Raw genomic sequence first — 24,344 nt, forward strand, 5'->3', positions numbered from 1 at the left:
TATGCAAATACTTCAATTCCATAGCAGCAGGTAAAGACATCCCCTCAGAGGCCCTGTTGGCCCACATCACTGTGATCCCGAAAGAGGGCAAGGATCCCGCCGTCCCCCAAAGCTATCGCCCTATTTCACTCCTTAATTTAGACATAAAACTATTTGCAAAAATTTTAGCTAACAGACTTAAACACCTCCTACCAGGAATTATCCACCCAGACCAGACAGGATTCATAACGGGCAGAGAAGCGGTCCAACTTATCCACTGGGCCTGTTCCCGTCCAGACCCACAACCTTACTTGATCCTATCAACAGACATGGAAAAAGCGTTCGCCTGCATTGACTGGTCATATCTGAAAGCAGTACTCAACTCACTAGGCCTAGGCCCAGGCCCGCGAATGCTAACATCGGTACTGGCACTATATTCTACGCCGTGTGCACAGGTTAAGGTTAAGGTTAATGGGACACTTTCTTCCCGCTTCCCCATTAGAAACGGCACGAGGCAGGGGTGTCCCCTGTCGCCTCTGTTCGCTCTAGTGCTGGAGCCATTACTCCGCACTGTGAGAGCCAACCAGAACATCACGGGACTTCAGGTGGGAAACATGGAACACAAACTCTCGGCATATGCTGATGATGTTTTGTTCCACCTCTCAAACCCCCTAATATCATTGCCCAATCTAATGAAGGAACTGAAGCTTTCTGGGTCAATTTCCAACCTCAAAATTAATTTCACAAAATCTGAAATTCTCCCCATTTGTCTGCCTCCCCAAAGCTGCTTTTCCCTTCACCTGGACCACTTCATCCTTACGATATCTAGGCGTGCAACTCAGATCATTTTGATACCTTATATGCGGCTAATTATCCCCTGCTGTGGACCACGGTCAAAGAAGACCTCTCGCTTTGGGCAGACATTACGTGGCTGGGCCGTGTGAACATTATAAAAATGAATGTATTGCCCCGGATACTTTTTTATTTGCAAATGTTACCGATCCCCCTTCCCAGAGTCTTCTTTGATCGTCTGTCCAGCATGTTATCTGACTTTATCTGGAACGCACGCAAACCTAGAATAGCTTTACAGACACTTAAACGCTCGAAGCGGGAGGGAGGCCTAGGTATCCCTGACATAAAACGATACTACAGAGCCATAGTCCTTCAGAGGATACTAAACTGGCGTTTCCACACACACCCCCCGAAACTTTGGGTCACCCTAGAGAAATCCCCGGCAGGCAGGAATTTAGCTTATGCACCGTGGTTGCCCCAAGGATATAAGGGGCTATCTGAGATGACCTCCCCGCTGACAACACAGGTGTTGTCGGTTTGGGACAGAATTAATCCTTTGCTGAATTTGGCCCCCCCTATGTCCCCGCTGGCATCACTAGGTGGATACCAATGGTTCCCTCCGGGAGAGCAGAGCCATTTTTTTGAGCCATGGGTGTATGATAATAACGCTAGTGGTGGTAAATTCATGAGAGACGGCAAATTAATGCAATACGAAGACTTACCAGTAGGACGTAAGGGCCCACGACTCAACCCTTGGAGATACAGACAGCTACATCATTTTTTCGAGAAAAATAGCCACACGATTAGGGATCCCTCCACTTCCACACCATATGAACGCCTCTTCACTGGAGAGGAGCCTGTCCCTCATATGGTATCAGAACTATACCGACTCCTAGGTTCTGCCACCCCTCAAACTAAACCCGCCTATATCCGATGGTGGGAGAACGACTTAGGGCAGGAATTCACGGAAATACAACTGAACCATTTGTTTTACCTTACCCATTCATCCTCCATAGACTCCCAAACTCAAGAAACAAACTTTAAGATAATGTCTCGCTGATACCCTGTGTCGGCGGACTTAGCCCGTATATACCCAGCTGTGTCAGAACAATGCTGGCGAGGTTGTGGTCACAGAGGAACACTTATCCACATATGGTGGGAATGCTCCTTAATCAAACCCTTTTGGGAGGATATACAAGACCAAATAAAAAATGTAACAAGAGATAGAGGTTTCTTTCTCTCCAAAGCATTTTTTACTACTGCATATACCTCCAACTTAACTTCGCCATTATAAAAAAAACTGTGATACCTCACCTGCTAAACGCAGCAAGGCGCCTACTCCCAATTCACTGGAAAAAATCCAGTACTCCTACCCGAGAGCAGTGGATTGCTAAGGTAAATGCGGTAAGAGAGGCTGAGGACTGCATAGCAACCTGCCAGGGTTCCCGAGAAAAGTACTCCATGATCTGGGCACCTTGGAATTAATTTGTTTCCAACCCTATCCAGGTTCCCTCCAGCTTAGATATTGCTCTACTAGAGTTGGCGGACCCCTCTCTCTCAACCCGTAGAACAATGAGATCCTAAAAGATAGTGACCTGGCCTCCAGGTATGCCTCGACAATAGAATTTGGACATGAGAGGAAGATGGGACTGGTGTGGTGCACTCAATGTGGACATAGACCAACCTTCCTTCGGGAACACATGTACGCTTGGATAGCTCTCTGACCTAATCCCCTCCCCCCTCCTCCCCGTTTTCCTTTTCTTTTGTCTCACTCATATACCCTCCTAAAGTTGATTGTTTTGTGGCCATTTAACTACCGGTTGGGAAAATAAGTGATTTGTTGGAGATGAACATAGACCCTACTAACCTTCATACTTATGAAACTGGCCCATGATGTTACTGGAACACTAGTATCCCTGTTGGATAAATGCGTCATTTTCTACCCGGTTCACCTGGCATGTGAGGGACAGGGGGAGGTTTGATGGAGACCACAGAGTCTCCCCCCCCCCCCCCCCTGCCCTGATCGCATGTTGGAGAGCCATCCACTCAAACTCCTTGGTAGATGTCCAGCCTTTGACCCCTTGCTCATGGCTATATCTTACATGGCATGACGGGTCAACACCTCACCTATACCTAAAGTCTTCACAACGATTTTAGACTCAAGTATTCCTACACTCTCATAATAACCCCCAACCGGTACGTGCCACTCAGTTACTGTTTATGAGACCAAATAAGTCTACTATTGTGATAAGTACCTCTGTTCAACCTATTTAACTGAATTAGTACAATGTAAGAGACCCTGCGAGGTCAGAATTTATATCTTATCAAAATTGTTAGACATGTCTAGCTATGTGTTTTTTTTAATAAAATAAATACTGATTATTAAAAAATAAATAAATAAATAAATAACCTGTATTAACCTGCCTTAAATGGCAGTTCGTGAACTTAAACACACATATCTCGATGTATGTGTTAATGGAGGGTACATTACCGCTACCGTCCAGCAAGCCGAAACTTCCGCTGTTAGCTCAGTTCAGATTCCTTGGATATAATATCAGCAGACTCCTACTGGCAGTGAGATGAGCCAAGCCGCTGTGTCCATCATTCGGCGGGGCCACTACCCCCACCTGATCTTAGCTCTCCGTCCTGATCCTGGTCCCCAGTCTCAGCGGGCCTTGCAGGGGATGGCGTCACGTGGCGCTGGGGACGTCAACACGTTTCGCTATGGGAACTATACTCTACTATGATCTTTATGTTACCAAAAGTAACCCCTCTGCTCCCCAGGTTTCTCTTACCAGGGGGTCTTTCTTTATTTTGCATGCAAGTACATCAGGACTGATCAATTCTCAAATATATATACCATAGTTGGTAGACGCTATAACTTTCACACAAACCAATATACACTTAGGATTTTTTTTTTTTTTAATTTGGTCTCTCTTTGTTTATATAGCAAAAAAATCAAAAAACCCAGTGGTAATCAAATACCATCAAAAGAAAGCTCTATATGTGAGAAAAACGAATGTAAGTTTCGTTTGCTTACAGTGTGATATGACAATGCAAGTACCAGTTAAATTAGAGCAGTGCTGAATAACAAAAAATGGCCTGTTCATGAAGGGGGTAAAACCTTTCCGGAGGTCAAGTGGTTAAAACAAACTTGAGCTTTGCTCATGCAGGGCAAAACAACAGGTTCATGGGAAGTGCAAACCTGGACAAAATCATCTCTAAACCATAAGGGGGGGGGGGGGGGATAGCAATCTGTATTCCAGCAGGGGCTGATAATTCTTCTTGGGATTTCAGTGCATCTTCAGGGCTAAATTGGTCTCAAATTTTTGCAAATCTACAGTTGTAGGACACTTGGGATCACAGAGCAAAGGGGTCGCTAATAAACAGTATAACTGTTGCATAGAGCTTGTTTAAAGGAGATGCAGCCTTTTTTTGCATTTAATTATTTCAGTAATTTGCTTGATAAAAGGACCTCACCTGCAATGGCAGTCAAAATGTAGATAATCTACAGTACACATTTATTATTTTATTTACCACAGGTACTTCTAAAGTGTTGTCAGTTTATGCAGTGCGTAACATATATATTGTGCATTCCAGTCCCTGCCCTCAAGGAGCTTACATACACAAACACACATACACACTAGATCCAATTTAGACAGGAACCAATTAATCTACCAGAATGTCTCTGGAATGTGGTAGGAAACTGGACTACCCATGGGAAACCCACGCAGGCACAGGGAGAACATGCAACCCTGTCTGTGCCATGGTTGGGATTCAAACCAATGACCCTAGTGCTGCTAGGGGGAAGTGCTAACCACTTAGCTACGGTGCTGCATACACTGTACGGGCATCACATTGTCTCATTAATTGTACAGTATATAGAAAATAGTAAAGGCTTAAAAGCACTATTAAGCCCAAAAACAAAAATATTATATATGGCAGCCTACATTCACAGACGATCCGTGGTTAGTTCTTTTTGTGGAAGTTTTTTGTGTGCGCTTATGAAGAGGAGAGGCAAAATTTGGGGGGGTTTTGAAGTGCGTGGGTATTACTATAGTTTTGACTTTTTACTTTCACTAAAACTTTATGTCACACGGGGACAAAACGTCCCCTATGTGATATAATATTTTTAAGACAGGCCCTTTAATGAGAAATCAGGGCTCATTTAGACTCATGATGTCTCACCTGCCCAGCTAACAGAGTGCAGATTGCAAACAGTGTACAGCTCTAATGCCATCTAAAAAAGTTGAATATTTTTATTGAAAATGTCATTACATTTGTTTATATAAAGCCATAATTAAACATGGTACGGAATGCAACCATGCCATAAGTTAATCAACCCCTATAACACAGTAATACTATTGACTAGTAGCATTACCACTGTGCTCTGATCCCAGGAAAGTCAAAGCGATCTTTGCTCATGAGATGGGCTAACTGAGGCCCTGGGAATGTTCCAATGGAAAAAAAAATGTTCTATACAGAATTACTTACCTTCATTAATTCCTGCAAGGACTCCAGCTGGAGAAATTTGCTCTCTGTAATGAGTTTCTCTGGATCACATGACTATGGAAAAAAGGTTGCAAAAGTAAAAAACATTTATATTTTACAAGCTAGTTCTTTAACTGCTTTTCTACCATGGAATGTTTATCAATGATGAAGTGGACTGTTAAAGTTGATGTAAACCGTCACATATACCCAGTGAAATGAATAACCTCAGATGATACACAGAGATTAAACAAATCCTCCTACATACCTTTTATTTGTATAGCTGCTGTCTTCAGCTTTCTACACTGTTTAGAAAGTGCACATCTTGTCACAAATTTTGTTTCTTCATTCAGCAGTGGGAGGGGAGTCTGGGAATACACGGTGCGAGATGATTGGAGGAAAGGCACACCCCCCCCTCCACATAGGAATGAAGAAACTTGCAGAGCTGTGCTGTGAATAGACAAGCTCTCTGCTTATCTATCTCTAAGCTCCCTCCCCGACACAAATTTCCAGCTGCTTTTATCGCCTGTGTTGGAAAATTTGGCAGAAGTTATCATGCTGAGAACAGAGGAACGAAGAAAGGCACAGGACTTAGTGCTTTGGCGAGAGAGAAGTAAACACTATAGATATACAGTGGATACACACCCGTTAAAATGTCAGGTTTCTGTGATGTAAGAAAAACGAGATAAAGAAATAATTTTAGAACTTTTTCTACCTTTAATGTGACGTATAAACTTGTACAACTCAGTTGAAAAACAAACTTAAATCTTTGGGGGGGTGGGGGCAGTACACCCCTGCCACCATTTAACCACTTGCCGACCGCCTAACGTATATATACGTCGGCAGAATGGCACGGGCAGGCAGAATCACGTACCTGTACGTGATCTGCCTCCCGCGGGCGGGGGGTCCGATCGGACCCCCCCCCGGTGCCATCGGCGGTCGGCATCTGACTGGGAGCGTCGGGAGGCGAGGGGGAGACCATCCGATCGTGGCCCCCCCCTCGCGATCGCTCCCAGCCAATGGGAATCCTCCTCTGCCTGTGTGTAGTTTCACACAGGCAGAGGATGTGATGTCATCTCTCCTCGGTCTGGCAGTTTCCGTCCAGCGCCGAGGAGAGAAGACATGTAAGTCCACACAACACAAACACACACAGTAGAACATGCCAGGCATACTTTACACCCCCGATCCCCCCCCAATCAGCCCCCCCCCCCCTGTCACAAACTGACATTAGCAGTATTTTTTTTTTTTTCTGATTACTGCATAGTGTCAGTTTGTGACAGTTACAGTGTTAGGGCAGTGAATATTACCCCCCTTTAGGTCTAGGATACCCCCCTAACCCCCCCTAATAAAGTTTTAACCCCTTGATCACCCCCTGTCACCAGTGTCACTAAGCGATCATTTTTCTGATCGCTGTATTAGTGTCGCTGGTGACGCTAGTTAGAGACGTAAATATTTAGGTTCGCCGTCAGCGTTTTATAGCGACATGGACCCCCATATACTATCTAATAAAGGTTTTAACCCCTTGATTGCCCCCTAGTTAACCCTTTCACCACTGATCACCGTATAACTGTTACGGGTGACGCTGGTTAGTTTGTTTATTTTTTATAGTGTCAGGGCACCCGCCGTTTATTACCGAATAAAGGTTTAGCCCCCCGATCGCCTGGCGGTGATATGCGTCGCCCCAGGCAGCGTCAGATTAGCGCCAGTACCGCTAACACCCACGCACGCAGCATACGCCTCCCTTAGTGGTATAGTATCTGTACGGATCAATATCTGATCCGATCAGATCTATACTAGCGTCCCCAGCAGTTTAGGGTTCCCGAAAACGCAGTGTTAGCGGGATCAGCCCAGATACCCGCTAGCACCTGCGTTTTGCCCCTCTGCCCGGCCCACCCAAGTGCAGTATCGATCGATCACTGTCACTTACAAAACACTAAACGCATAACTGCAGCGTTCGCATAGTCAGGCCTGATCCCTGCGATCGCTAACAGTTTTTTTGGTAGCGTTTTGATGAACTGGCAAGCACCAGCCCCAGGCAGCGTCAGATTAGCGCCAGTACCGCTAACACCCACGCACGCACCGTACACCTCCCTTAGTGGTATAGTATCTGATCGGATCAATATCTGATCCGATCAGATCTATACTAGCGTCCCCAGCAGTTTAGGGTTCCCACAAACGCAGTGTTAGCGGGATCAGCCCAGATACCTGCTAGCACCTGCGTTTTGCCCCTCCGCCCGGCCCGGCCCAGCCCAGCCCACCCAAGTGCAGTATCGATCGATCACTGACACTTACAAAACACTAAACGCATAACTGCAGCGTTCGCAGCGTCAGGCCTGATTCCTGCGATCGCTAACAGTTTTTCTGGTAGCGTTTTGGTGAACTGGCAAGCACCAGCCCCAGGCAGCGTCAGATTAGCGCCAGTACCGCTAACACCCACGCACGCAGCATACGCCTCCCTTAGTGGTATAGTATCTGATTGGATCAATATCTGATCCGATCAGATCTATACTAGCGTCCCCAGCAGTTTAGGGTTCCCACAAACGCAGTGTTAGCTGGATCAGCCCAGATACCTGCTAGCACCTGCGTTTTGCCCCTCCGCCCGGCCCAGCCCAGCCCACCCAAGTGCAGTATCGATCGATCACTGACACTTACAAAACACTAAACGCATAACTGCAGCGTTCGCAGAGTCAGGCCTGATCCTTGCGATCGCTAACAGTTTTTTTGGTAGCGTTTTGGTGAACTGGCAAGCACCAGCGGCCTAGTACACCCCGGTCGTAGTCAAACCAGCACTGCAGTAACACTTGGTGACGTGGCGAGTCCCATAAGTGCAGTTCAAGCTGGTGAGGTGGCAAGCACAAGTAGTGTCCCGCTGCCACCAAGAAGACAAACACAGGTCCGTCGTGCCCATAATGCCCTTCCTGCTGCATTCGCCAATCCTAATTGGGAACCCACCGCTTCTGCAGCGCCCGTACTTCCCCCATTCACATCCCCAACCAAATGCAGTCGGCTGCATGAGAGGCATTTTCTTTATGTCCTCCCGAGTACCCCTACCCAACGAACCCCCCCAAAAAAGATGTTGTGTCTGCAGCAAGCGCGGATATAGGCGTGACACCCGCTATTATTGTCCCTCCTGTCCTGACAATCCTGGTCTTTGCATTGGTGAATATTTTGAACGCTACCATGCACTAGTTGAGTATTAGCATAGGGTACAGCATTGCACAGACTAGGCACACTTTCACAGGGTCTCCCAAGATGCCATCGCATTTTGAGAGACCCGAACCTGGAACCGGTTACAGTTATAAAAGTTAGTTACAAAAAAAAGTGTAAAAAAAAAAAAAAAAAAAAAAACACATACAAAAATATAAAATAAAAAAAAAATTAGTTGTCGTTTTATTGTTCTTTCTCTCTCTATTCTCTCTCTCTATTGTTCTGTTCTTTTTTACTGTATTCTATTCTGCAATGTTTTATTGTTATTATGTTTTATCATGTTTGCTTTTCAGGTATGCAATTTTTTATACTTTACCGTTTACTGTGCTTTATTGTTAACCATTTTTTTGTCTTCAGGTACGCCATTCACGACTTTGAGTGGTTATACCAGAATGATGCCTGCAGGTTTAGGTATCATCTTGGTATCATTCTTTTCAGCCAGCGGTCGGCTTTCATGTAAAAGCAATCCTAGCGGCTAATTAGCCTCTAGACTGCTTTTACAAGCAGTGGGAGGGAATGCCCCTCCCCCCCCCCAACGTCTTCCGTGTTTTTCTCTGGCTCTCCTGTCTCAACAGGGAACCTGAAAATGCAGCCGGTGATTCAGCCAGCTGACCATAGAGCTGATCAGAGACCAGAGTGGCTCCAAACATCTCTATGGCCTAAGAAACCGGAAGCTACGAGCATTTTATGACTTAGATTTCGCCGGAAGTAAACAGCGCCATTGGGAAATTGGGAAAGCATTTTATCACACCGATCTTGGTGTGGTCAGATGCTTTGAGGGCAGAGGAGAAATCTAGGGTCTAATAGACCCCAATTTTTGCAAAAAAGAGTACCTGTCACTACCTATTGCTATGATAGGGGATATTTACATTCCCTGAGATAACAATAAAAATGATTAAAAAAAAAAAAAAAAAATGAAAGGAACAGTTTAAAAATAAGATAAAAAAATAATAATAATAAAGAAAAAAAAAAAAGAAAAAAAAAAAAAAAAAAAAAAAAAGCACCCCTGTCCCCCCTGCTCTCGCGCTAAGGCGAACGCAAGCGTCGGTCTGGCGTCAAATGTAAACAGCAATTGCACCATGCATGTGAGGTATCGCCGCGAAGGTCAGATCGAGGGCAGTAAGTTTAGCAGTAGACCTCCTCTGTAAATCTAAAGTGGTAACCTGTAAAGGCTTTTAAAGGCTTTTAAAAATGTATTTAGTTTGTCGCCACTGCACGTTTGTGCGCAATTTTAAAGCATGTCATGTTTGGTATCCATGTACTCGGCCTAAGATCATCTTTTTTATTTCATCAAACATTTGGGCAATATAGTGTGTTTTAGTGCATTAAAATGTAAAAAAGTGTGTTTTTTCCCCAAAAAATGCGTTTGAAAAATCGCTGCGCAAATACTGTGTGAAAAAAAAAAAATGAAACACCCACCATTTTAATCTGTAGGGCATTTGCTTTAAAAAAAATATATAATGTTTGGGGGTTCAAAGTAATTTTCTTGCAAAAAAAAATTATTTTTTTATGTATACAATAAGTGTCAGAAAGGGCTTTGTCTTCAAGTGGTTAGAAGTGTGGGTGATGTGTGACATAAGCTTCTAGATGTTGTGCATAAAATGCCAGGACAGTTCAAAACCCCCCCAAATGACCCAATTTTGGAAAGTAGACACCCCAAGCTATTTGCTGAGAGTCATGTTGAGTCCATGGAATAATTTATATTGTGACACAAGTTGCGGGAAAGAGACAATTTTTTATTTTTTTTATTTTTTTTTGCACAAAGTTGTCACTAAATGATATATTGCTCAAACATGCCATGGGAATATGTGAAATTACACCCCAAAATACATTCTGCTGCTTCTCCTGAGTACGGGGATACCACATGTGTGGGACTTTTTGGGAGCCTAGCCGCGTACGGGACCCCGAAAACCAAGCACCGCCTTCAGGCTTTCTAAGGCCGTAAATTTTTGATTTCACTCTTCACTGCCTATCACAGTTTCGGAGGCCATGGAATGCCCAGGTGGCAAAAAAACCCCCCAAATGACCCCATTTTGGAAAGTAGACACCCCAAGCTATTTGATGAGAGGTATAGTGAGTATTTTGCAGACCTCACTTTTTGTCACAAAGTTTTGAAAATTGAAAAAAGAAAAAAAAAAATTTTTTTTCTCGTCTTTCTTTATTTTCAAAAACAAATGAGAGCTGCAAAATACTCACCATGCCTCTCAGCAAATAGCTTGGGGTGTCTACTTTCCAAAATGGGGTCATTTGGGGGGGGGTTTGTGCCACCTGGGCATTCCATGGCCTCCGAAACTGTGATAGGCAGTGAGGAGTAAAATCAAAAATGTACGCCCTTAGAAATCCTGAAGGCAGTGATTGGTTTTCGGGGTCCCGTACGCGGCTAGGCTCCCAAAAAGTCCCACACATGTGGTATCCCCATACTCAGGAGAAGCAGCTAAATGTATTTTGGGGTGCAATTCCACATATGCCCATGGCCTGTGTGAGCAATATATCATTTAGTGACAACTTTGTGCAAAAAAAAAAAAAAAAAATTTGTCACTTTCCCGCAACTTGTGTCAAAATATAAAACATTCCATGGACTCAACATGCCTCAAAGCAAATAGCTTGGGGTGTCTACTTTCCAAAATGGGGTCATTTGGGGGGGTTTTATGTCATCTGGGCATTTTATGGCCTTCAAAACTGTGATAGGTAGTGAGGAGTAAAATCAAAAATGTACGCCCTTAGAAATCCTGAAGGCAGTGATTGGTTTTCGGGGCCCCGTACGCGGCTAGGTTCCCAAAAAGTCTCACACATGTGGTATCCCCATACTCAGGAGAAGCAGCTAAATGTATTTTGGGGTGCAATTCCACATATGCCCATGGCCTGTGTGAGCAATATATCATTTAGTGACAACTTTTTGTAATTTTTTTTTTTTTTTTTTTTGTCATTGTTCAATCACTTGGGACAAAAAAAATGAATATTCAATGGGCTCAACATGCCTCTCAGCAAATTCCTTGGGGTGTCTACTTTCCAAAATGGGGTCATTTGTGGGGGTTTTGTACTGCCCTGCCATTTTAGCACCTCAAGAAACGACATAGGCAGTCATAAATTAAAGGCTGTGTAAATTCCAGAAAATGTACCCTAGTTTGTAGACGCTATAACTTTTGCGCAAACCAATAAATATACACTTATTGACATTTTTTTTACCAAAGACATGTGGCCGAATACATTTTGGCCTAAATGTATGACTAAAATTGAGTTTATTGGATTTTTTTTAGAACAAAAAGTAGAAAATATCATTTTTTTTTCAAAATTTTCGGTCTTTTTCCGTGTATAGCGCAAAAAATAAAAACGGCAGAGGTGATCAAATACTATCAAAAGAAAGCTCTATTTGTGGGAAGAAAAGGACGCAAATTTCGTTTGGGTACAGCATTGCATGACCGCGCAATTAGCAGTTAAAGCGACGCAGTGCCGAATTGTAAAAAGTGCTCTGGTCAGGAAGGGGGTAAAACCTTCCGGGGCTGAAGTGGTTAAAGTGCCTCTGATTAACCCCAAATAAAGTTCAGCTGTACTAGTAGGTTTTTCCTGACATTTTCTTAGTCGCATCCTACAGCAAAAGCCATGGTCCACAGAGAGCTTCCAAAGTATCAGAGGGATCTTATTGTTAAAATGTATCAGTCAGGAGAAGGGTACAAAAGAATTTCCAAGGCATCCAATATACAGACATCATCAAGTGGAGAAAACATGGCACAACAGTGACATTTATGAAGAACTGGACCATCCCTCCAAAACTGATGAAAAGACTTGAAGAAAACTGGGCAGGGAGGCTGCCAAGTGGCCTACAGCAACATTAAAGGAGCTGCAGGACTGTTTTTCTTCAGCTGGAAGAGGTAGAGGGAATTATGAACAGTTCCAAATACCAGTCAATATTAGCACAAAACTTTTAGGCTTCTGCTAGAAAGCTGTACATGAGGAGGAACTTCATCTTTCTGCATGACAACAACCCAAAGTATACATCCAAACCAACAAAGGAATGGCTTCACCAGAAGAAGATTCAAGTTTTGGAATGGGCCAGCCAGAGCCCAGACCTGAATCCGATTGAAAATCTGTGGGGAGGTCTGAAGAGGGCTGTGCACAGGAGATGCCTTCACAATCTGACAGATTTGGAGTGTTTTTGCAAAGAAGAGTGGGGGCAAATATTGCAAAGTCAAGATGTGCCATGCTGATAGACTCATACCCAAGACTAAGTGCTGTAATACAATCAAAAGGTGCTTCAACAAAGTATTAGTTTAAGGGCGTGCACACTTATGCAACCATTTAGTGTTTTTTTTTTTTCCATCCATCTAAAAGATTTCAGTTTGTTTTTCAACTGAGCTGTACAATTTATAGGTCACAATAGACGTGGAAAAAGTCTGAAATTATTTATCTTTGTCCCATTTTTTTACATTACAGAAACTTGACATTTTAACAGTGGTGTGTAGACTTTTTATATCCACTGTATGTGCCAAGGTCAGATTCATTGAATGGGGTTTACAACCACTTTAAGTTACCTAGTGTCATTTATGGACAGCACTGGATAAAGCACAGTTGGGCAGCAGTTATTGGATGGCTCAGTTCACAAACACAATGTACTGAGCTGATCCAAGCGGCTCTGTGCCATGTGATCACTGATAACCAATCACAACGATCACAAATGGACATGTGGAAAAACGTTTACAACAGTATGGATTCCTCTCCATGTTTCAACAGAGGAAGGAGAAGAATCGTAATTTCTGAAAAATTCATGAATAAAATTAACAACCGATTCATTGTGAGAGACTTATCACTGAAAGTGGGAACTTCCTTTTTTTACTCTTTAACTTCCCTCCTCTCCTGTACTTCTGATCTCCATCCCGTCTCTGTAGATGACCTGTATAATAACCCCTTCACCTTTTATCTTGCACAATGACCTGTTCATGTTCATCCACCTGCTGAATACAGCCTGTACATTAAATATATATAATGCACCATTACTGAGCTCCCTGCTCAGCCAGTATGCATGTAATACACTGTAGAGAGGCGCACTGGCTAAGGAGTTTTGTCGTGGGGGCAATGGGGAACTCTAAGACTAGTTCTTCACTGGGTCTGCCTCTCTGATTAACAGCAGATGGCAGTGGGCCACTGCCATAGCCATTAGACAGCCCAATAGTAGCTATGAAATTCACCCACTGCCACTGGCTGGTAACCACAAGGGAGGCGACCTGCTGTTGAAAAATCAGAAACTAGCTCGCAATCAGGTCTGGCTGCCTTGTTTTTTTTCCCCAATATTTTTTTTTTTATACATGTTTAAACATTTCTCTTACTGTTTAAACATTTCTCTTACAATACCTACAATTGTACAATCCAGTATCTTATCCAGTATCTTAGTTACAATTAAATGTCAATATAATTGTAAGCCTTCTAGAAAAAATTTATCCAAATACCTTCTTAAATCACTCTTATATGTAACCAAAAAGAAAGCTCAATACAAATTTACTAAACACCAAAACAAAAACCACACACTCTGTGCCTTGCCTTCCAAATCCCACATATATTTCACACAGCCAAAAGCAATATAATAACTGGCTGATCATCTTTAATACCTACATACCCTCCAATATAGGAAACACCAGCCAGTCTCCGCCTCTTTTAAGACAATAATCTATTTAGAATTAACGAAGTCGGAGCTAAATCTGGGGTAGCAAGCCACCTTTTTTCACAATTTTCAAATTTGTTTGGGCAATTTCTGTGTTGGTAGATTAGCTTTTCTTTAGATATAGTATAATTTGTGTTTTCAGTTCCTCCATGGTGGGGAAATGGGGGGGGAATAACAATTTTTGGGCAATTAATTTGCAGGCTTCAAATAACACTTGAGTGATGGGGACATCATATATTTTCTGGATCTTCTGTTAAGGCAACCTGAAAGACGGATCTTATAGTCAGAACCTCTTTCCAGTATCTGGAGTTCTGGACATCTCCACATCATGTGGATCAATGTGGCAGGGCCACTGTTACATTTAGGACAAAGGGATTCTCTCTCCAATGCCAAGCAGTTTTTCTGGAGTGTGGTATGTCGACTGCAGAACAAATAACTGTGTGTGGGTGGGGGATGAGCTAATCTGTGAAAGTTCAGACAACATCACCTCCCACTGGTGTTCTGTTACAGGGCCCAAATCTTTGGACCACTGCTCTTTAGCCAAAACCACCACCAATGTTTGGAACTTAGCGTGTGGAGTGAAGAGTGGAGTGAAATTGGCAAATAAGACCTTAGTACCACTACTCTGAAGTTTAGAGACAACAGTGGACCTGCTATATTGCAGAGTATGTGAACGAGTTTGAGACTTGGTGGCATGTCTTAACTGGAGGTACTGAAAAACCTTTTGATGTGGGAGATCAAATTCCCCACACAATTGATCAAATAATTTAAGAGAAGCATTTTCATACATTTGTACCATATACCGTATCCCTTTGTTATACCAGCCTTGTGATAGACAATGGACTGCAGTGGGTGTGGATTCCATTGCTGCTTTTGGGCTGCCTAATGGACATTGAATCCACACATTGCCATCACTCCTAAAGGAAGGCAGAACCCATGGGGAACTAGTCTTTACGCATCCACATTAGACTCAGCCTCTGACCAAATTCAGCCCTGTTCATTTGTTGCTAGGATACTAGTGGACTGCATACTAGCAATTAATGAAACAAATACAAACACCTTGCGCCAGTGGTGAACTGATTGTGCATAGAAGCAAGTTTTGTTGTTTTAGTTTTCTTTTTTATATGTTTTGAACGAGCCAGGGTATGTCCAATTGGCTCAGTTTTCTACCTTTTTTATATGACAAAAATGCAATTAAAAAGTTGAAAAACAAAATAACAAAAACACAATAAAATTAAGCAACCAGCTCCCCCTCCCCTTTCTGATAAATCTTGTTCCGAATGCACTAAATTGTGGCCTCATCATACAAACTGGCTCCCCAAGCCCTTGTTTACTAAATAAAGCGTGCAGGGAAAATCTATTTAAATTTCTTTATATTTTTTAAAAATGTCAGTTTTTCAGCAGCAGGTTCTATATACAGTACAGATGGGTCACTTTACAGGCAGACTAAAGGGACCCCCCCCCCCCCCCCCCGCGTACTATATTTAAAAGGAATTTTTCATTTTTATTGTTTCACTTCAAGCATCATTAAAATCACTGCTCCTTTAAAAACAATCCTTTAAAAAATGTTTTTTGCATTGATACATGTCCCCCAAGGCAGTACCCAGGCCCCCATACCCTTTTTATGGCCAATAACATGAATTTAAATCTTCAAAATGGGTACTTTTGATTTTTCACGTTCAGGTCCCATAGACTTTAATAGGGTTCGTGGTCCGGGTCCAAACTTTTGTGATGTTCGGGAGTTCTGGCACAAATCAAACTGGGGGGTGTTCAGCCCAACTCTAGTTATAACCATTTGTGTGGCCATAACTCTGGCCTGCCTCTATACACTGGTTTTAATTGACCAGTTTTGTGATCTACAAAAGGCAACAATTCTTTTCAAATTTGTAGCAGCCACAGCTAAATAATGTGAAAGTGGTTCAAATAAGAACTACCTAAAGCCAGGTACACACTGTTGTATTAAAGCTGTTGGGTTCTGACCCCCCCCCCCAGCCAGAACACTCCGATCAGCTCTGTCATTGGCTGAGAGCATTGATCTGGAGACAGTCGGCTGCTGGTTTTCCAGCATGCATGTCCGAAAGAAGCTGGCCGGCTTCTGTCAGATAGACCAACATACACACAGGCAAAATATCGGACATTTTTTTTTTTAACCGGCCGCTGTCTCCCGACATTCGACCCGTGTGTACGGGGCTTATATCTGTAACTGTTAAAAAAAAACTGACGTAATGCTTTCATAAATTATGCTTTATCAAGGCCCCCATACCCATATTGTTGAATTGCCCTCATCATGTTCTTATTTGACATACCTTTATACACTCCAATGCTAGTTTCTTGGATTCTTGGTTTTCAGTAGGTCCTCTCAGACTTGACTGCTCAGTGCCACTCAGGGTTAGCCAACTGACAAAACTTAGGACAGATGACTCCCCACTACAAAAAAAAAAAAAAAAAGTTGAACTCAATCACAGGACAAGAGTATTCTTTAAAAAACACTATGGTTAAGCTAACCATACTGACCGGACTAGTATTTACAGATGTCCACAGACACTTGCTTGGTGGGTTAAAACAAGGTAAGGGGATACGGAAATATGAATGCTACCCATTGCTGAATATGCTAGCTGCCTGGCTGTCATAATCTAAATGCATTTTAACATTTACACTCTCTGACCCAGACAGATATGCAAGACCAGGAGTCAGAGAAAAAGCAGAAACTTTACTTCAATACAGAGTCAGTTCTGACACTTCTCATACATGTAAAAATCTACCTTTTTTGCTAGAAAATTACTTGGAACCCCCAAACAGATATTTTTTTTTAAGCAGAGACCCAAGAAAATAAAATGGCGGTCATTGCAATATTTTACGTCACACAGTATTTGCGCAACGGTCTTTAAAATGCAATTTTTTTGAAAAAAATACACTTTAATGAATTAAAAAAAAAAAAAAAAAAATAAGTAAATTTTTTTGTATAATGTGAAAGATGATGTTATGCTAGGTAAATAGATACCTAACATGTCAAGCTTTAATTATGAGTTTATGTTAAATCTCCATTAACTGTAAAATATTGTAATTATGAATATATTTCATTTAGCTTGTATCTATGCAGGGCGTGCAACATAGCTAGACAGGTGTCTGTTAGACCAGACAAATCGGTGCCTAGGCTTGTGTATTTAAACAATGGAACCCAAATTCATTGTTCTACACATATTCACTTCAAATGATCCCATGTTTGGATATGCAATGAAGGGAGGCCAACCCACAATCAATACTTAACTAGGTCAATTTAACCACTTAAGGACTAGCCTTGTTTTGGATTTTAGGCGTTTACATGTTTAAAACAGGTTTTTTTGCTTGAAAATAACTTGGAATCCCCAAACATTATATATTGTTTTTTTTCTAACACCCTACAGAATAAAATGGCAGTCATTGCAATACTTTTTTCGCACCGTATTTGCCCAGCGGTCTTCTAAGCGCTCTTTTTTTGGGAAAAATTCACTTTTTTGAATAAAAAAATAAGACAACAGTAAAGTTAGCCCAACTTTTTTTTTATATTGTGAAATATGTTACGCCAAGTAAATTGATACCCAACATGTCACGCTTCAAAATTGCGCCCGCTCGTGGAATGGCGTCAAACTTTTACCCTTAAAAATCTCCATAGGCGACGTTTAAAAAATTCTACAGGTTGCATGTTTTGCGTTAGAGGAGGTCTAGGGCTAGAATTATTGCTCTCGTTCTACTGGTCGCGGCGATACCTCAAATGTGTGGTCTGACCACTGTTGTCGTGACAGGGTACTTTAAAAAAAAATTTTTTTTTCTTATTTATTTTATTTTAAAGATTTTTTCACTGTTTTAAAAAAAAAAAAAAAAAAAATTTGGATCACTTTTATTCCCATCACAAGGAATGTAAACATCCCTTAAATATGAGATCTGGGGTCAAAAAGTCCTCAGATCTCATATTTACACTAAAATGCAAAAAAAAAAAAAAAAAATTGTTTAAAAAAATTTACACAAAAAAAATGCCTTCAAGACATATGGGCAGAGCTGCCGTCCTATGGTATGGAGACGGTTGGGCGCCATCTTAGCTTCTCTCGTCTCCATACTGAAGAACTGACAGGTTCTGATCGCCCCCACCGCTACCGACGGATCCGGTAAGCGGCAGAGGGCGCGGGAGAGCGGCGGGAGGGGGGCGGCACCTCTCCCGCCGCCGATAACTGTGATCTTGCGGCGAATCCGCCGCGGGGACCACCATTATCGTAAAACACGACCGGCTCCTGTAAAGATGGATACCTCGGTTGGGGCAGCAGCTGCTGCCGTTACCGAGATATCCCTCTTCAAAGTGCCGACGTATATGTACAGAAGCTGGTCGGTAAGTGGTTAATCTCAAGCTCAGAATAGTCACAAGGATTTGCATTAAAAGGGGCTGACTTATGCAAAGTATAGGGATTGGAGATGTAGCCAGTCCTTAACCAGGAATAGAGAAGCCCACCAATCAGAGCCACGCCATGCCAACCAATGAGGCATCACCCTGTAATGATATACACAGACAAGATGGGAGGGAAACACACACTCTTTGGCAGAGAGGTCACGTGAATGGAACCTCTATGGGAATAGTGAATATGGGAAATCTCCCTTGTACTTATATCTAAATATGTGGGTCCTAAGTCTTATGTCCTACTGCTGGTAGATTAATGTTGTAAGGTATATACTCTGTATTCTTTTGTGTAATCCATGATTTTTACCCTTTCCCTGTACAAATAGATAGATTGTATGCATCGGTCTAGGCCTACTTTACTATATAACAATACATTTTTGTTATTGTGTTAAAGCTTTCACTCATGGTCGAAGAACTCTCATTTAACCCAGATCATATCTGAGAGATATTAAATCTTAAATATAATAAACGGTTAACAAAGCTTTGCAGGGAGAGTTCCCTTTACAAACAGATTTAAATTATCTTGGAATAAAAGTAACTTCTTGTATAGGGAAATTATATCAAGCAAACTATATCCCATTATTAAACGAGATTAAGATGGAACTTAAAAGAATAGTCATAAGACCACTCTCTTGGATAGGATGAACATACATAAGATGGTAATACGCCCGGAAATACTATATAAGTTTCAGATGATCCCAATAACATTATCCCAGATAGGGATGAGCTTCGTGTTCGAGTCGAACCCATGTTCAACTCGAACATCGGCTGTTCGATCGTTCGTCGAATTGCGAACGATATGGGCCGTTCGCGCCAAATTCGTGTGGCGCGTCATGGCCCATAATTCACTGCGGCATCGCAGTGCATTGCTGGCTGATGATTGGCCAAGCATGCACTATGACCCGCATGCTTGGCCAATCACAGCGCCGCCTGAACAGAGAGCCATAATTGGCCAAAGCCAAGGAGGCTTTGGCCAATTATGGCTCAGGGGATTTAGTACACGCCCCACACTATATAAGGCCGCCTGCACGGCGGCCCTGTGTAGTGTGTGTTCCGGCGTTCATTGAGAGAGAGAGAGAGAGAGAGAGAGAGAGAGAGAGAGAGACAGACAGAGACATTTGATTTGAGTTAGATAGATTAGGCAGAACAGTCAGTTAGCTGCACTTACAGTGTATTGTGTATATATATGCATCCCAGGTGTTGCATATATATATATATATATATATATATATATATATATATATATATATATATATATATATATATATATATATATATATATACATACACACTGTATTCAGTTTAGCTAGATCCGTTCTTGTTATCTTCCTACTGACAGGCAGGCTTGTCTTGTTACAGTATTTACAGCTACCTGAAGAAAATTACTGGTGTTCCTTTGATCCTATTAGTACCACAGTCAGGCAGCTAGACTATTTGCAGTTAGTGCAGTGCGTCCTGCTCACAGTGTTCAGCTAGATCCGTTCCTGTTATCTTCTTACTGACAGGCAGGCTTGTCTTGTTACAGTATATACAGCTACCTGAAGAAAATTACTGGTGTTCTTTTGATCCTATTAGTACCACATTCAGGCAGCTAGACTATTTACAGTTAGTGCAGTGCGTCCTGCTCACAGTGTTCAGCTAAACCTACAAGTTAGTGTGGTACGTCCACCTCACAGTGTTCAGCTAGATCCGTTCCTGTTATCTTCTTACTGACAGGCAGGCTTGTCTTGTTACAGTATATACAGCTACCTGAAGAAAATTACTGGTGTTCTTTTGATCCTATTAGTACCACAGTCAGGCAACTAGACTATTTACAGTTAGTGGGGTGCGTCCTGCTCACAGTGTTCAGCTAAACCTACAAGTTAGTGTGGTGCGTCCACCTCACAGTGTTCAGCTAAACCTACAAGTTAGTGCAGTGCGTCCTGCTCACAGTGTTCAGCTAGATCCGTTCCTGTTATCTTCCTACTGACAGGCAGGCTTGTCTTGTTACAGTATATACAGCTACCTGAAGAAAATTACTGGTGTTCTTTTGATCCTATTAGCACCACAGTCAGGCAGCTAGACTATTTACAGTTAGTGCAGTGCGTCCTGCTCACAGTGTTCAGCTAAACCTACAAAAGTTAGTGGGGTGGGTCCTGCTCGGTGTTCAGCTAAACCTTCAAGTTAGTGCGGTGCGTCCTGCTCACAGTGTTCAGCTAAACCTACAAGTTAGTGCAGTGCATCCTGCTCACAGTGTTCAGCTAGATCCGTTCCTGTTGTCTTCTTACTGACAGGCAGGCTTGTCTTGTTACAGTATATACAGCTACCTGAAGAAAATTACTGGTGTTCTTTTGATCCTATTAGTACCACAGTCAAGCAGCTAGACTATTTACAGTTAGTGCAGTGCGTCCTGCTCACAGTGTTCAGCTAAACCTACAAGTTAGTGGGGTGCATCCTGCTCACAGTGTTCAGCTAAACCTACAAGTTAGTGGGGTGCGTCCTGCTCACAGTGTTCAGCTAAACCTACAAGTTAGTGTGGTGCGTCCACCTCACAGTGTTCAGCTAAACCTACAAGTTAGTGGGGTGCGTCCACCTCACAGTGTTCAGCTAAAGCTACCTGTAGAAGGTTGGTGGTGTTCTCATACTACAGGCAGGCAGTTGATTTTGCTAGCTGCAGTATCAGTACATATATATATATATATACATATCCCAGCTTAGTGCAGCTACAGGCCATTAGTATGTCTGGAAGGCCAAGAAGGAGAGGCAGACAGTCACAAGCCAAGAAGAGAGGGCAAGCAGGCTCTGTGTCTAGTGCTGGTCGTGGAGACGGTGCATCCTCATCAGCATGTGGCCGTGGGACACGCTTGGACTTTTTTTCGGCAGCTGGCCGTGTTGAGCCACAACATGCGGAAGACTTGGTCGAGTGGATGACCAAGCCGTCCTCATCCTCCTCATCCTCTCTCACCCATGCCCAGGGTACTTTGTCTGGCAAAGCAGCGGCCTCTTCCCTCGGCTCAATGTCATCAGTGACTCCTTCCCTAGCCCCACCATGTCCTCCTGAGGAGTCCCTCGAACTGTTTGACCACAGTGTTGGGCACATGCTCCAGGAGGATGCCCAGCGTTTGGAAGGCTCTGATGATGATACTGAGCTCGATGAAGGCAGTAACATGAGCGCAGACAGAGGGGGTGCCCAAGAAGGACAGCAATCTGGCAGTCATGCTCCCCCTGCTGCAGCATACTGCCAGGTTTGCTCCAGTGATGAGGAGGGAGGGGATGATGAGGTCACTGACTCAACGTGGGTGCCTGATAGGAGAGAGGAGGAGGAGGAGGAGGCACATCACCAACGAGGCAGGATGCTCTCCAGGGGCCAGCCTAAGGGCAGCACATTGACTGCATCACACCCCAAAGCTCCACATGTGCAGGGCGCTGCAGTCTCTGTGCGTTATTCAAAAAGTTCTTTGGTGTGGGCCTTTTTTGAGACGAGTGCATCAGATCGCACCGCTGCTATTTGCAACATATGTCTCAAGCGTATCTCGCATGGCCAAAACATCTCCCGCTTGGGTACCACATGCTTGACCAGACATATGTTGACCTGCCATGCAGTTCGTTGGCAAGCGTATCTAAAAGACCCACACCAAAGAACAAAGAGGACCTCTCCTTGCTCCTCATCAGCTGAGATCTCCAACCCCACTATACCTTCAGTCCTCTCTGAGACCTGCACTGAGAGGAATGAAGGTGTAGAATTAGGTGTGTCACAGCCAAGTACTTGTGGGCAATCTGCTTTTGGTACACCGACGTCAGATTGTACCAGGCAAATTTCCCTGCCCCAGCTGCTGCACCGCCGAAAGAAGTTTGCTCCCAGCCATCCACATGCGCAGCGGTTGAATGCTAGCTTGGCAAAATTGCTAGCACTTCAACTGCTGCCTTTTCAGTTGGTAGACTCTGCCCCCTTCCGTGAGTTTGTGGAATGTGCGGTTCCTCAGTGGCAGGTACCTAAACGCCACTTTTTCTCACGGAAGGCGATTCCGGCTCTCTACCGGCATGTGGAAGGCAATGTCCATGCCTCGCTGGACAGGGCGGTCAGCGGTAAGGTGCATATTACCGCTGACTCATGGTCCAGCAGGCATGGACAGGGACGTTACTTAAGTTTCACGGCGCATTGGGTGACTCTGCTGGCAGCTGGGAAGGATGCAGGACAAGGTGCAGTAGTGTTGGAGGTTGTTCCGCCACCACGCCTCCAAAATGCTAATGATTGTGACACACCTCTCTCCTCCACCCCCTCCTCTTCTTCTTCCTCCATGGCCTCTTCCTGTGCTTTGTACTCGGAACCAGCGGTGCTCCGTAGCCATTCAAGGGGCTACGCAAGTACGCAGGCCAAAAGATGCCATGCGGTGCTTGAGCTGGTGTGCTTGGGGGACAGGAGCCACACTGGGGCAGAGGTTCTGTCAGCTCTGCAGGGGCAGGTTCAGAGGTGGTTGACGCCACACCAACTTAAGGCAGGAATGGTGGTTTGCGACAATGGCACCAATCTCCTCTCTGCCCTCCGACAGGGACAAATGACCCATGTGCCCTGTTTGGCTCACGTCCTTAACTTGGTGGTGCAGCGGTTCTTGGGCAGGTACCCGGGCTTACAGGATGTCCTGAGGCAGGCCAGGAAAGTCTGTGTGCATTTCCGCCGGTCATATAATGCCAGTGCTCGGCTGACGGACCTCCAAAAAGGAGTTTAACCTGCCCAAGAACCGCCTAATCTGTGACATGCCCACCAGGTGGAACTCAACGTTGGCCATGCTGCAGCGGCTGCACACGCAGCAGAGGGCCATCAATGAGTACCTGTGCAACTATGGCACCAGGACAGGGTCAGGGGAGCTTGGTTTTTTTTCCCCACGCCAGTGGGCCATGATCAGGGATGCATGCACTGTCCTGTCACCATTTGAGGAGGCCACGAGGATGGTGAGCAGTGACAGTGCATGCATCAGTGACACTGTCCCCCTTGTCCACCTGTTGGCGCACACGCTGTGTGGAATAATGGACAGGGCACTTGAGGCAGAACAGAGGCAGGAAGAGAAGGACTTCCTTAGCTCTCAAGGCCCCCTTTATCCAGACAGTGTTTCTGCATGCCCGCCAATCACACACGAAGAGGACGAGGAGGAGGAGGAGGAAGATTGTGTCAGTATGGAGGTGGAGCCTGGCACTCAGCATCAGCAGCAGTCTTTAAGGGATCAGTCCCAAGAAACACATGGACTTGTATGTGGCTGGGAGGAGGTGGCTGCGGACCATGTCGTCCTTAGTGACCCAGAGGACTCCGGACCGAATGCCTCAGCAAACCTACGCTGCATGGCCTCCCTGATCCTGCAAATCCTGCGTAAGGATCCTCGTATTCGTGGTATCAAGGAGAAGGACCAATACTGGCTGGCAACCCTCCTTGATCCACGTTACAAGGGTAAGGTTGCGGACCTTATCTTGCTATCGCAGAGGGAGCAGAGGATGAAACATCTTCGGGAGGCCTTGCAGAGAGGTCTGTGCAATGCGTTCCCAGAGACTGGGAGGTTACAAACTCCTGTTTCTGGATAACGTGTTGCTGAGGCTTCGGTCAGTCAAAGAAGGAGCGGTGGAGAAGGTGGCCGTCTGACCGATGCGTTCAGACAATTTTTTGGTCCGCAGCCCCAAGGTATGATCGGTTCCAGCAACCATCGCCAGCGTCTGTTTTACATGGTGCAGGAATACCTAGGGGCAAGATCAGACTTGGACACCTTTCCCACCGAAAATCCTCTGGGTTACTGGGTCTTGAGGATGGATCACTGGCCAGAGCTTGCACAGTAT

General features: G+C 44.1%; 1 protein-coding gene across 8 annotated transcripts in view; it reads right to left on the reverse strand.

Annotated features, from left to right (window-relative positions):
• GBF1 (golgi brefeldin A resistant guanine nucleotide exchange factor 1) overlaps positions 1-24,344 on the reverse strand; it is a 385,214-nt gene that overhangs the window by 87,820 nt on the left and 273,050 nt on the right. For all 8 annotated transcript variants that reach the window (XM_073596625.1, XM_073596624.1, XM_073596623.1 and 5 more), the window contains 2 exons: positions 16,426-16,546; positions 5,266-5,337 (listed from right to left, as the gene is read on the reverse strand). In XM_073596625.1, the coding sequence (XP_073452726.1) occupies positions 5,266-5,337; positions 16,426-16,546 (193 nt within the window). The remainder of the gene's footprint in view (positions 1-5,265; positions 5,338-16,425; positions 16,547-24,344) is intronic.

This window comes from Aquarana catesbeiana, linkage group LG08 (genome assembly GCF_042186555.1).
Source record: "Aquarana catesbeiana isolate 2022-GZ linkage group LG08, ASM4218655v1, whole genome shotgun sequence".
Classification (NCBI taxonomy): Eukaryota; Metazoa; Chordata; class Amphibia; order Anura; family Ranidae; genus Aquarana; species Aquarana catesbeiana.